Below are 15,675 nucleotides of genomic sequence, written 5' to 3'. Positions count from 1 at the left end.
TCTCTGCCTCTCTCTCTCTCTCTCTCTCTCTCTCTCTCTCTCTCTCGGTCTCTCATGAGTAAATAAATAAAATCTTAAAAAATCTGATTCTGAAGCGTTTTGTTACATTAAGGAGTAGAAACATGAATATTTTTACTAGAACATATTATGGAACACCCTTCAAACACTGCATCGGATACAGAATTGTGCTAAGCATGGTGATAAAAAGAAATATTAGACTTAATCCTTCTTCTAAAGAATTACAGTCTACTTGAGGACAAGCAAATATCTAAGAAGTGGTAAATAACCAGCACAAAGAGTAAGCAGCTAGGGCCCAAAGAAGGGGTACAGACAAAGGGAGGATCCTAGTTCCAGTGTGAATGGTCTCAAAGAAACAGCTCTTTGTAGAAACAGCAACATAGAACTGATTTTTGTTGAATCGCCCCCACCCTCCTTTCCCTGCTCAGGCCTAGCTCATTAGAAGTCTGCCCTGAAGGTGCGTGCTTGTCACAATCTGTGCGGTATAAACCAGGCCAGACAGAACTGTCTGTTGCTCACACAGGTCCAGTTCCTGGAAGAGGGCAGTAGAATGCCTGGCAGTACATTAATTAGCTGTGCTTGCCAGGCCAAGTACTAACCCTGACCCCCAAATGTGTTGTTTTGGTCAGATTCACAGTCTGAGAATGAGGCCTCGCCAGTGAAACGGGCACGACTACTGGAGAACACCGAACAACCTGAGGAAACCAGCCGATCGAAACAGAAGAGTCGACGTCGGTGCTTCCAGTGCCAAACCAAACTGGAGCTGGTGCAGCAGGAACTGGGATCATGCCGCTGCGGTAAGCATCTCCAACAGTGGCATGACGGAGATTGTGTCCTTGACACCCTGGCATAGCTTTGGAGATTATTCCTCATAGGCTGAAGTCCTTCGTTCTTTTCCTGAGTGCCTCCCTGCAAGCAATGGGCTTGAAGCTTATGAATGCAAGAGTAGAGGAGTCTCCCTTCTAAATGCCCTTTATTTCTTCTCACACAGAAAAACAAAAAACATCCCCATTTATCTTACATTTACTTCTTTAGAGTTGCATCGTCACTGCTCACTGCTTTCATCTTCTCCCCACTGCATATTACTGTGGTTCCTACTCATTGATGACTTAGAAATTAACCAAACCAGTGAAATTCTGAGAGATGTACCATAAAATTCAGATATTAAATTAATTTTGAATGAGCATCTTACTAGGTATAATAAATGAAAACTCTTCCCCCCCATATCCCTTTTAAATTAAAGTTTGATTGGAAAATTTTCTTTGAACCATAATTCATTGTCATTTAAACCCTTAAAATAGCTTTAAAGTAACATTTTCTTCTATATTATCCAGTGTAATACTGGCTCTCAAAATTGCTGCACAGGGATGTATTTTTAAAAACTTTATGCCTACCCACGGTGGAACAAAACTTAGACCAATTCTTTCTCTCTCTTTGACCACTACATACATCGTGTCACAAAGAAGCAAAATTATGTAGCTGCATTATTTAGGCTGACTTACAGTTTTCCTGTTTTTATTTCCTAATTTAAAGCTTAGTATTATAAAATTGTTCTGTGGGACAGAGCTTTCATCAGGCAGACCTGGAGGCCTGGCTCTCACCTCTGAGAAGCCTACATCCTTTGTCCTTAGGAGTGAGCTTTAGAAGCCTCCTTTTCCCCCTGGGACAGCCATAGATACCCTACAAGTACTGTGCTGGCAGGTAGGACTAGATGGTTCGCTCAGCAGTTAGAGAATTACAGTTACTCAGAGTCCCTCATCTTCTGAAGAGGCAGCTGTTGCTTCTTCTGTGCCTCAGTTATTTACTCTGTTGGAAATGAGAAGGAAAGGAGGATGTACCGGCTTCTCATGGAAACAAAGTGGGAACTCTTATTCCTGTCGAGACCAGAAATCTGTTTGTTGCACACTCTGGTGTGTGGTACTCAACAAGATTGGAAGTATATATTCAACTGCAAAAACAGACAGCAGCACGGGGAGTCCAGGTGTCACCAGACCAGTTTTAATTTTTTTTAGCTTGGCATTTAGTTATCCTGTTAATTGCTTGTATTAAAGTATAAAGAAGAGAGGTAGGATAAGAGGTGGGAGGAGAGGCTGTCAGCAACTCTAGTTGTGTTCATGGGTGTGGCATGGCCCAGGAGAGCCCAGAATCTTATTCTTCAACTGTGTTTTAATCAACCCTGCCAGGTAATTTTAAACTTTTGGTGAAATAGGGAAGAAATTCTGGGGCATGGTGGCTAACCAGCTTTGCCTGTATTGAAGGGTTTGTCTCCTCTTTTTTAGTCTGCAAATTCTTGCTTGGGTCTTTGCGTGAACTATTGGGGGAGGGGGGCGTTTCAGTATTCAGTCTGTTATCAGTGCCTTGAAGTTCACCTGCCAATCTGCCTGTTGCTATTATAACACATGCCCTTGGTTGTTCCTAAATTAGAATCATGGGATTTTCCTATATCTTACATTCTTGTTTCTTTCTTGAAAGTAACTGAATCCTGGGTATCACACAGGATTTGCCCTAGTGGATCAAGCAATTGATCCATACAGTGTGTTGTCTTGCCCCTGGCTATGGCTGATACCCTTCTGTCCTTGTCAGGCAAGCAGCGAGAATTCACAGTTTAGCACTGAGCTCTTGTAACCAGGTATGCCAGTTGATGCTTCAGCTTTAATGCAAACCACCAAATTTCCTTTGGTCTTAAGCACTCAGCAGGAAAAAAATCTAGAAATACATGTTAGATGATTTCACATGCTCCTAAGTGAAGCCTAATTGACTGTCTCTGGTAAGTTCAGATTATCTACTGTGTTCTTCACCTCTTGGGCAAGAGGCTGGATTTCTAAAGTGCTTGTTGGATTTACCACAGACATGCATTCTTTTCAAATGATCTAACATACAGTTCCTTGGCTTATGCCCAATTGTGATGGTCTACTTACAGAGAGATTTGATTTTATTTTTTTATTTTTATTTTTTTTTTAATTTATTTATGATAGTCACACACACAGAGAGAGAGAGAGGCAGAGACATAGGCAGAGGGAGAAGCAGGCTCCATGCACCGGGAGCCTGACGTGGGATTCGATCCCGGGTCTCCAGGATCGCGCCCTGGGCCAAAGGCAGGCGCTAAACCGCTGCGCCACCCAGGGATCCCGAGATTTTATTTTAATGCTGGGAAAGAAAGCCCTGAGCTTTCTGCAGTCTCTCCGATGTAGCCTTCCTAGAGAGACTGGGGAGGAGTTCAGTTTGGCCCACAGAGTGTTACATTTAGGTGCCCAGAAAAATGACGGAGACTACAGCCACATTTTAAAAGATGAAGGACAGCAATGGGAACATACACCTCTGGGACTGTCTTTGACAGATAGCTCTTGTATTCCTCCTGCCTGTCTGCTCGGATCTCTCTAGGAAAGGGTGAGTTGTGTAGTATTTCTTTGAGAATGCATGGACTGTTGAAGAGATGTTGAACTGCCCGGAATGGTTTGGGGCGTGGGGAGGGAGCCTCCGTAATTTACTACTGGAAGTGAACGCTGAGGAAGGTAGTTTGAACTCAAACAGAACACTTCTCCACTGCAGAAAATCTTTTTCTTAATACATATATTCACAATCTTTTTTCCATTCCCCTTCCACTCTGTACAGGTTATTAACTGCTGACAAGAAATTCACATCTCATAAATAATGCTTAAGAGCCATTGCTATATAAATTGAATGTGTTATGAATTGTGATGGGCCTTTTTGTAGCATTCGATGCCTGGAGCAGGAAGAACAGAGGATGTCATTTTCATTAATTTCTAATGAGGTGCCAATTAAAGACAGGGAAGATGCTCCAAAGGGAAGAGTGGCCAAGCTCCCCTGAATCCTCCGCCCCGGGGCTGTCATCCAAACACTGCCAGCAAGCCTCCTCTAGAAATTCCATTAAATTACAGTCTCATCGAGAGCACACACAGACACATTCAGCTTCCCTTTGATCTTCAAAAGAGCAATTTGTAAGGCGAGTTCTGAGCCTTCTCACATAGGGAACAGCCAAAGGTGATAGGAATTGTTAATTGCCAAGATACTCCATGGGCTTTCAATAAGGAGGTGAATTTTGAAGATGAATTCTCCTCTGCCTTGCTGTGATTAGATAACCTTTAAATCAACAATACCAAAGTAACACCCTTTTCCTGTGAAATCTTTCAGGGTGCCAATTAGAAAAGGCATGTGGTGAGGCTGGGAAGATATCTTGCATCCCACAGTATCTTCAACAGTTTTAACTTCTCAAGATAGAAAAAAATTGCATAAAAATGGATTTATTTGTTTCATTTTTTTACTCAGTAGGCAAATTGATCAGCTCATTCTCATTACAGGAGTCTTGTCTCTCCAAATGCCACCTAGAGGATGTTATGAAATCTGGCCATCCTCATAAGCTCTGGGCCACATCACAGCCATGTGAATGCTGTGTTCTCTAAGTGAATCTTGCGTGATGCACACCGCATTGCTTTGTAATCTCTGTGCCTTGCTTCCCAGAACCACAGAATTAATATTTAAATACTAGTCTAAGAGCTTGCATAAGTTACCACCTGTTTTCAGTTGACTATGACTTAAACTGTAAGCTGATATGCTCCCTTTTGGGACAGCAGTGCTTTTACTAACCTGAGTAATGTGGCTTCCTTTCATGCTTTCAAAATAAATTTTATATTCACTTTAGAAACTCAAAGTGATGCTTTAGCCCTTTAGAGTAGTTTGTCATCTCTAGGTGCCTCAGTAGTCATTTTCTGTGTTATCATTCACTGTCAGACTAAATTCCACAAGCATTTATTGAGATGTGACTATGCATGAAGCATTTTGCTAGTTTTTGTGGGGAATATAGGATCTAGAAATACATAATGTAGGAATTCATAGTCTAGGTCAGTGGTTTTTCAAATTGGAGTGGGTGGCACTCCATGCATGGAAGATGTGGCAAAACAGATTCCTGCCCATTCACCACCACCAGAGGTTCTGATTCAGGAAGCCCATGCGTGTTCAACAAATTCCTGAGTGGTAGTGATGCTGCTGGTTTGAGGAAGCAAGCTTTGAGAACTGCTCTAGGCAGTTCTCAATCCTGGAAAGCTTTTAAAAATACAGTGTCTGGGCCTCACTCTAATTAAGTAAGAAAAGATTACCAGCTATTGTTTTAGCTTTTTATTTGGAAATTTAAAGTGTTTTTCTGGACCATTTGAGAGTAAGTTGCAAACATTATGGCCTTTTGTCTTTATAAACTTCAATGAATGTTCTTTAAGAATAGGGATATTATTTTATAGCCACAGCACAGTTACCAACTTTAGTAAATGGATACTGATTCAGTACTTTAGTTAGATTTGCCCATATTCCAGCTACCCATATTCCAGTTTTATTAGTTGATCCAAAACTTTTATATAAAGCATTGTTCCCTTTCAGGACCGAATCTGGTCCAGGATCAGGTGTTGTGTTTAGCTGTCACATCTCTTTAGACTCTTTTTGCCTGCAACATTTTTATGGTCTTTCTTTGTTTTTATTAATATTGACCTTTTTGAAGACTACCTACACCCACTACCCCCTTTTTTAAAAAGAATGCTTCTCATTTTGTGTTTGTGTTTGTCTGATGTTTCTTCATGATTAAATTCAGATTTATTCCTAGCCAGACTCTTACTAAGTGATGTTGTGTCCTTTCTCAGGATTTGACATTGGGAGGCACAGATGTCTATCATCCTCTCATTGTAGATGTTAATTTTAATTCACTCACCTAATTAAAGTGTTGTCTAATTTCTCCACTCTATTGGTTATTATTTTTGACCATGCAACTAGTAAGCAGTCTGTGGGAAAACACGTTATGACCATGTCAATATCCTGCTCATCATCAAAAATGTCTCCTAGATTTAGCATCCATTGATGATTCTTGCCTGAACCACTTATGGTGGTTGCAAAATGATGATTTTTCTAACTTCAAATCTCCTTTCTACATTTCTCATTTGATATTCAGTGTTTTTCTGTGAGAACCCTTCTCCCTCATGTATTTATCTATTATTATTATGGGCTCAAGGGCTTTTATATTTTTTCAGCGGTTTGTAATTCATTACTATATTTAATTATTTTGGTAGTGCAATTGTCCCCAAAGTGTTTCCTTACTTTCTGGCATAATAAGATGTGTTCTGGGGGCACCTGGGTGGCATAGTTGATTAAGCATCTGACTCTTGATTTTGGCTCAGGTGGTGATCGCAGGGTGGTAAGATTGAGCCCTGACTCTGCACTCAGTGCAAAGTCTGCTTAAGATTCTCCCTCTCTTTCTCTCTCTCTCTCTAAAATAAATAAATTAAAAAAAAAAAAAAGTGTTCTGGATACATCTGGTACTTACCTTTGCCCACTGGTAGAATCAATAAATTTTCTAGGGAGGATCCCCAAGGTGATTTTAATATGCATTCAAAGTAAGGATTTACTGGGCCTCTGAGGAAGGCAGACACATGCATGAAACAGTTGGCATTCAGTGCAGCCTACCATAAGAGTTTTAACTGAGGTATAAGTTATGTGTTATAGGACAGTGGGGAGGGAGAGATTAATTCAAACTAGAAGACTCTGGGTAGGCTGCAGTAATTGGGGCCTTAAAAGAAGAGTGGGATTTAGATGTGTGTGGAAAGAGAGAATTCCCAGACAAAGCTCGTGTTCCGAAGGTGACCTCTGTGTAGCTGGATTAGGGTTAAGTGAAGAGAGACTACTAGAAAGGGTAGGAATTCTAGGCTCCAGGCTGTTGGGTTTGGATGTTGGTTTGCAGTGAGGAGCTGTCAGTGGTTTTGAATATGGTCAACACAATCTAATTTTTACTTTTTTTTTTTTTTTTTAAAATTAAGCACATAGGAAAGCCCAGGAGGCTGTTGAATCTTTTTTAGAGGAATGATCTAGGACAAATGTGAACTAAGTCAGTAACTGAAAAGGAGATGTGCCTGTGTCACAGCCATCTCTGTCACTGCAGGGGACCGCACAGTGAGTGAATAGTGATACCCTATGGTCCAGAGTGACTGGGGCAAAGAGCTGCAGTGACTATGAGGCATGTTGGTGACATGAAATTACTAGGCCAGTTCATTTCACCAGCACTGTAGATCACCACAGATAAATCCATATATCTGTACTTTTGCTTTAACTCTTATCCACAAGTGGTTTGAACCTCTCAAGAACATTTGGCATTCTATCCTTTGTCTCTAAAAGAAAATATGTCAGTATATGTTTTTATAAGGCTTTATAAGTTCTAGCCTGGATCCATCAAAAAACCCCTGCTATCCAGGGAGATGCCTGAGATCTTTTATCTTGACCAAATTGGCTTGGCTGGTTCAGTATTATCATTACTGCCACTGAGTGGTGAGTCCATGCTCTGCCATGTGTTATAGAGAGATATGTGGTTACCAAGACCCCAGCCCTTTGGGATCCCGTTCTTATGCTGAATCTGGCAATGAGAGGCTAAAGTTTCTCCATTATTTATAAGACCACAGCTAGGTATGTGTTACCTATGGCTTAAGAGAAAGAAGTGTCCTGTCCATACTCCCAAAAACAAAAAAGCCCTTTGGTGGGAGTTACTATATATGTGAGAGCTAAGGATAATTGGAAATCTTGAGGCAAATTCTGAGAAATTTTCTCCCTTTGCTGCCCTCTTCCCTTCATTCTCACTATACTTTTACCTGAACAGGAGTATGCTGTCTGAATTCCCCATTTAATCTTTAATGTATAAGAGTTCTAGTCTAAAACCAAACAGATTAGTCTCTCTGTTGCTCCTTTATAAATTGCACATTGAGATGCTAGAGCAAAACAAATCAGACCTTTTACTGAACTCTAACTCCATGTATTTAGCCTGTTTGTTGAGCACTGTCTCAGAGATCCAGCCTACCATATGTCCTTTGACAAGACTAAAGAGAGAAATGAGAAACATGAAGAACTCTCCTCCCCCGCAAAGGAACATCAAAGACTGAGCTTTTAAAAGACACAATGTGCAGAGCATATCTGCTGAAGCCTGTGTCACATTCTCACCCTCTGACAGGTGAGCCAGGAGACCTTTATCCCATGGAGTGAAATATTTTCTGTCTAGATAGCAAATTTGCAACTACTTTTGTAGTCTAATGTTAGGGGCTATAACGGCACAATAATTTTATCAAAGCTATCTGGATAAGTTACCCTGCTTAGAATACTTCTTTTGGATCATTGCAAAAGGAAATGAATGATTGATGTCTTTTGTTTTAATTCCAAGAGTAAGTGGTTTTAGTTAATTCTTTGTCCAGCAAAGTGTGCGTGGTGTTCTTTTTAACAAAATTTTTGGGATAGAATGTGTGTACCATAATATTCACCTGTTTTAGAGTTCAGGGAGTTTTGTTAAATTTAGGTGGTACAGCCATCACCAAATTCAAATTTCAGAATGTTTTTAATCACCTTTGTGCCCCTTTCTAGTCAGAACCCCTGCACTCCCCTTCCCAGCCCCCAGGCAACTATTGATGATCTGTTTTCTGTTGGTATAATTTTGCCTTTTCCAGAATTTTCATATCTGTGGATTCATACAGTATGATATACAGTCTTGTCTATCTACATAGTGTATTTTTTGTGTGTGTATTGTTTTTGAGATTGATCCACATTGTTACACATTAGTAGTTCATTCCTCTTTAATTTTGGATAGTATTTTATTGTATGGATATCATATTAAGTTTATCCATTTACCAGGGGACATATATTTAGATTATTGACAGTTTGGGGATATTTTAAATGAAACTGCTATAAATATTCATGCAGAAGTTTTTTTTTTTTTTTTAAGTTTTTTTAAATTTTTATTTATTTATGATAGTCACAGAGAGAGAAAGAGAGAGAGGCAGAGACATAGGCAGAGGGAGAAGCAGGCTCCATGCACCGGAAGCCCGATGTGGGATTCGATCCCAGGTCTCCAGGATCACGCCCTGGGTCAAAGGCAGGCGCCAAACCGCTGCGCCACCCAGGGATCCCCATGCAGAAGTTTTTATGTGGATATATGTTTTTAATTCCTCTTACGTAGATATAGAGGTATAGAGGTGGAATTGCCAGGTTGAATGACCACTGTATATTTTGCTTTTTAAGAAAATTCTATTGGCAGTGTACTAGGGCTCTAATTTACCCATAATTTGTCAGTATTTAATATTGTCCCTTTTTTTTTTTTTTTAACTTTAACTGTTCTAATGAGTGTGTGGTCCCATCTCGCTGTAGAATATTAATTTCCCATCAGGCATTTCCCAGATGACTAGTGATGTTAAGTATATCTTTTCATCAGTTTTTTTTGCCATTTGTATCTTCTTTTATGAAGAGTCTGTACTTCAAGTGTATTCACCTTTTTTTTTTTTTTTTTTTTAAGAGAGAGAAAGTAGGAGGGGAGGAATAGAGAGGCTCCAAACTGAGTGTGAAGCCCGACACAGGGCTCCATCTCGTGACCCTAAGATCCTGACCTGAGCTGAAATCAAGAGTCAGACGCTTAACCGACTAATTCCCCCAGGCTCCCAGTATCATCACCATTCTTTTTTTAAAAGATTTTATTTATGTATTCATGAGAGACACAGAGAGAGGAGGCAGAGAGGCAGAGACCTAGGCAGAGGGAAGAGAAGCAGGCTCCGTGCATTCTGAAGCAAGCTCCATTCGGAACTTGGTCCCGGAACTCTGGGATCACATCTTGAGTTGAAAGCAGATGCTCAACCGCTGAGCCACCCAGGCATCCCTATCTTCATCATTTTAAAAAGATTTATAGAATTGCCATTTAATAATATTCCAGCCCATGAACCTATCTATTTGAATCGTCTTTAGTTTCTCAGTAATATTTTGTATTTCTCAGTATACATTTGTTAAAATTATTCCCAAGTATTTTAATTTTTTGCTATTATCAACAGAATTTTTTTTTTTATTTTTATTTATTTATGATAGTCACAGAGAGAGAGAGAGAGAGAGGCAGAGACACAGGCAGAGGGAGAAGCAGGCTCCATGCACCGGGAGCCTGATGTGGGATTCGATCCTGGGTCTCCAGGATCGCGCCCTGGGCCAAAGGCAGGCGCCAAACCGCTGCGCCACCCAGGGATCCCTATCAACAGAATTTTTAAAATTTATTTTCAGATTATTCTTTGCTGTCACTTCAAAACAATTTTTGCATATGATTTTTTATTCTGCAACTTACTTATTTTAGATTCCTTAGGATTTTCTACATCCATGATCATGTCATTGCAAATAAAGGCCAATTAACTCCTTTTCAATCTTTGTCTATAATTTATTTTTCTTGTATTTTTGCACTGGGTAGGACCTTTCCCATTAATGAAAAATGTTGAGAGTGGATCTCCTTGCTTTTTCTCTTATTTAGGTAAAATTCCATCTTGTACAACTAAGTATAATTTAGCTGTATATATATTTTTAAGATTTTATTTATTTATTCATGAGAGAGAGAGAGGCAGAGACATAGGCATAGGGAGAAGCAGGCTCCCCATGGAGAGCCCAGTGCAGGACTCAATCCCAGGATCCCGAGATTACAACCTGAGCCAAAGGCAGACAAGACACTCAACCACTGAGCCACCCAAGTGCCCCAGCTGTAGATTTTTTAAGGTTTTGGGTGTTTTGTTTTGTTTTGTTTTGTTTTAAGTAATCTCTACACCTAGCATGGGGCTCAGACTCAACCCTGAGGTCAAGAGTTACATGCTCTTCCAACTAAGCCAGCTAGGCACCCCATCTGCTATAGATTTTTGTAGCCGACCCCTACCACTGCCCCTTACCCTGACAAATGGCTAATGATTATAGCTGCTGATGCATTCTAGGAAGACAGGAAATGTTTAAATACATTCCCCCAAATGGATGATATAATGTATGGTGAACTTACGTGGCCTAAAAAAGATTAGCGAAACTGTGTTTTTAAAGTTTCACATCCGGGCAGCCCGGGTGGCTCAGTGGTTTAGCACCGCCTTCAGCCCAAGGCGTGATCCTGGAGACCCGGGATCGAGTCCCACATCAGGCTCCCTCCATGGAGCCTGCTTCTCCCTCTGCCTGTGTCTCTGCCTCTGTGTGTGTGTGTGTGTGTGTGTGTGTGTGTGTGTGTGTGTGTGTGTCTCATGAATAAATAAATAAAATCTTTTTAAAAAATAAATAAAATTTCACATCCCATGAATTCATTTCTGTTTGCAGTTGAAGCATATTCCCTTTGCTTTCAGTTGTATGTAACATGTCTGTACATCTATAAGGGGGAAAGCCTATGACCTGAGAGTGTTCCTCTTTTCATCAAACTAGTGTCATAGCAGACATCTAAGATGCTATTTCTAGGTTACTCTCACTTGAGGTAATATAAGCAAACCACTCTGAGAGATGCTTGGAAATGCTTTGCTTGAATTAAATGCTTTTACCACAAGACACAATCACAGAAATTTGTGTGTAGATATTAGCGTCATATACCACCAGGATTAGAAGGAGCTTTAGCAGTCATTTCATCCAACCCCACTTTTTTCTATGAACGAGGAAACTGAGGTCAGAAAGGTTGCCACTAGCCTTAGATCATACCTGTGTGCAAAATACTGGTATTTCATGCAGCCTTTGATGTAAAGCTCAGGGAATGAAGAGTGTCTGCCCAATGTGAGTGTCCCTCCCATCTCAGAGGTCTTGGGTCCTCCTAACTACATCTCCTCATCATGCATCTTGGATGTCTGCTTGTCTCCACAGAATTTCACTTGTGTCTAATGAAGTACCCAGAAGATTTCTTGGGTTTTTCTTCAAGTTAATACTCTTGTTTTTGCCTCCTCTTGTCTTGGCCTCCAAAACCTCGCTCAGGACTCAGGACTCTTCTAAGGACCCTTTGCAGCAAAATGTCACCAAATTGGAACATTAGTAGTAAAAATAAAGTAGTGTTTAGTCAAAATAATAGGATTAAAATTTTTTTTCCTTCAAATTGACAACAAATTGTTCCCAAAGTTTCGCTAAAAAATGTCCTTTCCAGGGCTTTTAATGTATGTAAACTAATTTGTGTTCATTACACTGTATGCAATTATATGCTACTAGACACTCCCAGTCTTCTGAATGGATTCTTACTCTGATTTCCTCATGAGCAGAACTTCTTTGAAACATGTGGGCCTTAGACCAGCTCTTCAGAGTCCCTGGATAGAAGGGGATGCTTCTTTAAAAAGTAAAAGTGTAGTTGCTCAGGTAATTCTAATATACCCCAGTGTTTGATATACTGTCTGTACACTTCATAGCTCTTTTTTTTTTTTCCATAGGAAATGCAAAGGTAATTTCAGATAGAGTATAATTACTGGATATTTCAAGTAAGGTGATGCACATCATAGAGGTTTTATATCAGATCTAATCAACTCCATTCTTTTTTGCTTAGAGATTTACATCTTCTGAGTGCTTAACATATGCCTTCTGATCTCCTTTCCCCTGCTTAGATTCTAAAATCCTCAGGGGTTAGGATCACATGTTATTCTGTAGCTTTTCACTGCCCATATTAGAATATATGGTCTGTGGTAGTACCCAGACAGTATGTACTAATAATGTACAAGAAAAACTGGAAGTCACAGAAATGTGGTGTCCAGGTGAGCCTGCTGGTATCTTTAGGGAAAAGTCCGTTTTGTAGTAGTATTTGAAGACAGGCCCAAGCCAGTGAATGAAAGAATGTCTGGACCAGTCTCCATGTATATTCTTGAAGCCAGGGTACATGTGCAACCTGAGGTCTTCCTAGTGGAATATTTGGCTGAAGGAATAAGGTATAGATGGGGAACTTTAGCATTTTTTTATTGTTACATTACTTTTATCTGCCTTGGATTTTTATTGGTAGGGGATGGAAAGCAGACAGCATATATATACTAAGAGATAGGGTAGCATTGCTTGCTTGGTCTAATTAAAAATATTTGATAAGCTTATGGTTTAATTAAATACTCAGCTTTGGGGATGAGTGTGTTTGCATAAACAAAACCTGTGATTCATCTTGCACATGAATAAGATGAGCCCTTTGGAGGTCATAGAGATAAAGACCTACTGTATACAAACATACCAGTCTCTCATTCCTGCCTAACTTGTCACTGGCATAGAATATAAATACTTAAGTGACTTAGAAGTTACCCAGGGATCCCTGGGTGGCTCAGCAGTTTGGCGCCTACCTTCAGCCCAGGGCATAATCTGGAGTCCCGGGATTGAGTCTCACATCGGGCTCCCTGCATGGAGCCTGCTTCACCCTCCACCTATGTCTCTGCCCCTCTCTCTCTCTGTCTCTCATGAATAAATAAATAAAATCTTAAAAAAAAAATAAAGAAGTTACCCATCTGATGCCAGTCGAGCTCCCTGAACTGATACAGAAACCACGGCAGCAGTTCCCTGACAGCTGATCCAGCTGCCATGCACATCTTCAGCCTTGAGGGAATACAACAGGTCTTATTATTGCCAGGCAACTTAGATTGGCTAGGTGCTTCCTCTACTGAACTAAAACTAGCCTCCTTATAAAACATGTCATTATTCCTCTTCACTCTGCCCTCCACAGTGACCTGTCACAAATCAGCTTCCTCCTTGGCAAGCCTCTTCTTCAGATATTTGGCCACAGGGTCTTCGGCTTTCCAGCACCCCATTCCTCCAGTAGCAAGTTTGTTCACAGGGACTAAAGAACTAGTGTGGGGAAATCAGGGACTAGAGTGGGCTCACCATTTCCACGGTATTCCTCATCAGAGGCCCTCGCAAAATCTAGGTGTCTTTTTAAACAAAAACCCTTCTTTATCTGCTAATCTCCTGAGACTGCTGAAAAGTCTTCTCTCTTATGGAGTCCATAAAGAAATACTGCTGTACTTCTTAGATACTGAAATTGTCTATCCTTCCTTCCAGACCCTAAGCACTGGAGGACAGAGACCAATCATATAGTGTTTTTCGGTGGTTTCTACTGTAGAAGTGCAGTGATGCCTAGTAAATATTTGAGTTGAATGAGTGAACTCTGTACCATTGCAGCTGTGATCCTCTGAGCAAAGGAAAAAAGAACAGGGTTGTTTTTTTGTTTTTTTGTTTTTTGTTTTTCCGCTTAAGATTTTATTTGGGAGAGAATGAGCATCAGCAAGGGCCGGGGGGGGGGGGGGGGCGGCAGAGGGAGAGGGAGAAGCAGGTTCTCCACTGAGCTAGGAGCCTGACATGGGACTCTGTCTCAGGACCCTGAGATCCTGACCTGAGCCAAAGGCAGATGTTTAACCAAGCGCCCCAGAAAAAGCCACCCAAGCGCCCCCAAAATAGAACGACTTTATTGAGTAAAGTGTAAACACTATTACACCGAATGCCTGCTCCTATGTTAAATCACTTGACCCTGATAAAAGCATTGTAAAATGGCACCACTCAAGCTTTGAGGCTGAATAACTCAGAAATATTAAGGGAGCATCTAACATGTGAGCTTAGATTTGCTGAGCTCACAGAATCCTGCACTGTTCATGTCCCCCTGCTGGCCCATGGGTGTCCTAGGCAGTGAGGAGATACCTGCAGCATGAGTTATCTTTATTTTCAGCCATATAGATCTTAGCCCATTTGTTAAGCACTTCCTCAATTCAGAGATTGAACACTTTTTATTGAACACTTATTGAACACATTGAAAATATATGCAACCTACTGTGTGAGAGTCTCTTGAGGTGGTGGTAATGAGTCATCCCAGTGCACTGTTTTCTGTTGTGCTCCATGCATCTCTTGTCACTCCATCTAGATTAGATGCCTCTGGAGGACAGGGTCCATAGTGTTGCCATCTTTTTTTCTCCCACTGTGCCTGGGTAATATGAGACACAGTGGCACTTAATTTTTATTGATGTGGACGTTCCATTTTTCTCCTGAGTGCTAATTCATGTCCTCATTTTCTTTGGAAACTTACCTCTTCCAGGATACCTTATGCAGTTGACCTCTCCTTGATGCCCCCGATTTATTGCACATAGCTGTGTTGTATTGATTTTATTTGCAGTTGATTTCTTGCTTTGCTTCTTGTGTCCTTCAGCAGTTTTCTTCTCTGTGCATCTCCAGCTGTTCTTAAAGGCATGCATTTGTGACTTCTTTCTTTTCTTTTTCTTCCACCCAGCCCCTAGAATAGAGCTCTGTAAACAGTGTACAAATGACCAGTAAATACTTTTGACTCCTTGAGCCTGATAGCTTCTTTTCCATGCTGGACTGGTAGCCCAACACTGGAGCCTGAATCCTTTATTTATTAGATGAGATTTCTATAGCACCTTTCCTCTGAAGAGATCAATATCAATGAAGTTTGTTTCTCCTTCTGGAAAGTGCTTTTACCTAAGCAAACCAAGGCTCTGATAAGATCATGTGATGGTCCTTATTCCTCAGCTGTTGGGCCCTTGAGATACAGACTTTAAGAAAAGCCTCACCACTTCAAATTTTGCTACCTTGTTGCTAGCAGTGAGCCTGAATAAGACTGTGACAAACAGCAACACAAGCTCTGCAGCATTAGTTGATATTGTAGCCAATGTTATAAAAAGAGAATCTGCATTTGGGGGGCACTGCTATCATTTGGAAGGCAGATATGGAGAAGGCCATCTTAGTACTCAGTACATCTGTCCACTCACCAGAGCCCCATCAAAATGTTTGTGGGTTGTAGGCTCTCAGACAGTGTTTGGTGTCACCAGAACTGTTCGGTCTCTGAAACTCGGTGCCCTAAGGGAGAGCATCCCTGGACCAGGACCCATGAAGCACATGAGACCCAGAGACTCAAAACAT

At 40.8% G+C, this 15,675-nt stretch overlaps 1 protein-coding gene across 12 annotated transcripts in view; it reads left to right on the top strand.

Moving 5' to 3' along the window:
* The window catches only part of ZFAND3 (zinc finger AN1-type containing 3), a 324,488-nt gene that overhangs the window by 291,725 nt on the left and 17,088 nt on the right, over positions 1–15,675 (top strand). For all 12 annotated transcript variants that reach the window (XM_072833199.1, XM_072833190.1, XM_072833193.1 and 9 more), the window contains one exon: positions 648–815. In XM_072833199.1, coding sequence (XP_072689300.1) covers positions 648–815 — 168 coding nt within the window. The remainder of the gene's footprint in view (positions 1–647; positions 816–15,675) is intronic.

The sequence above is a fragment of the Canis lupus genome, chromosome 7 (assembly GCF_048164855.1).
Source record: "Canis lupus baileyi chromosome 7, mCanLup2.hap1, whole genome shotgun sequence".
In the NCBI taxonomy this organism is placed as follows: domain Eukaryota; kingdom Metazoa; phylum Chordata; class Mammalia; order Carnivora; family Canidae; genus Canis; species Canis lupus.
The sequence above is the reverse complement of the archived record's forward strand: the minus strand, read 5'-3'. Positions and strand labels throughout refer to the sequence as shown.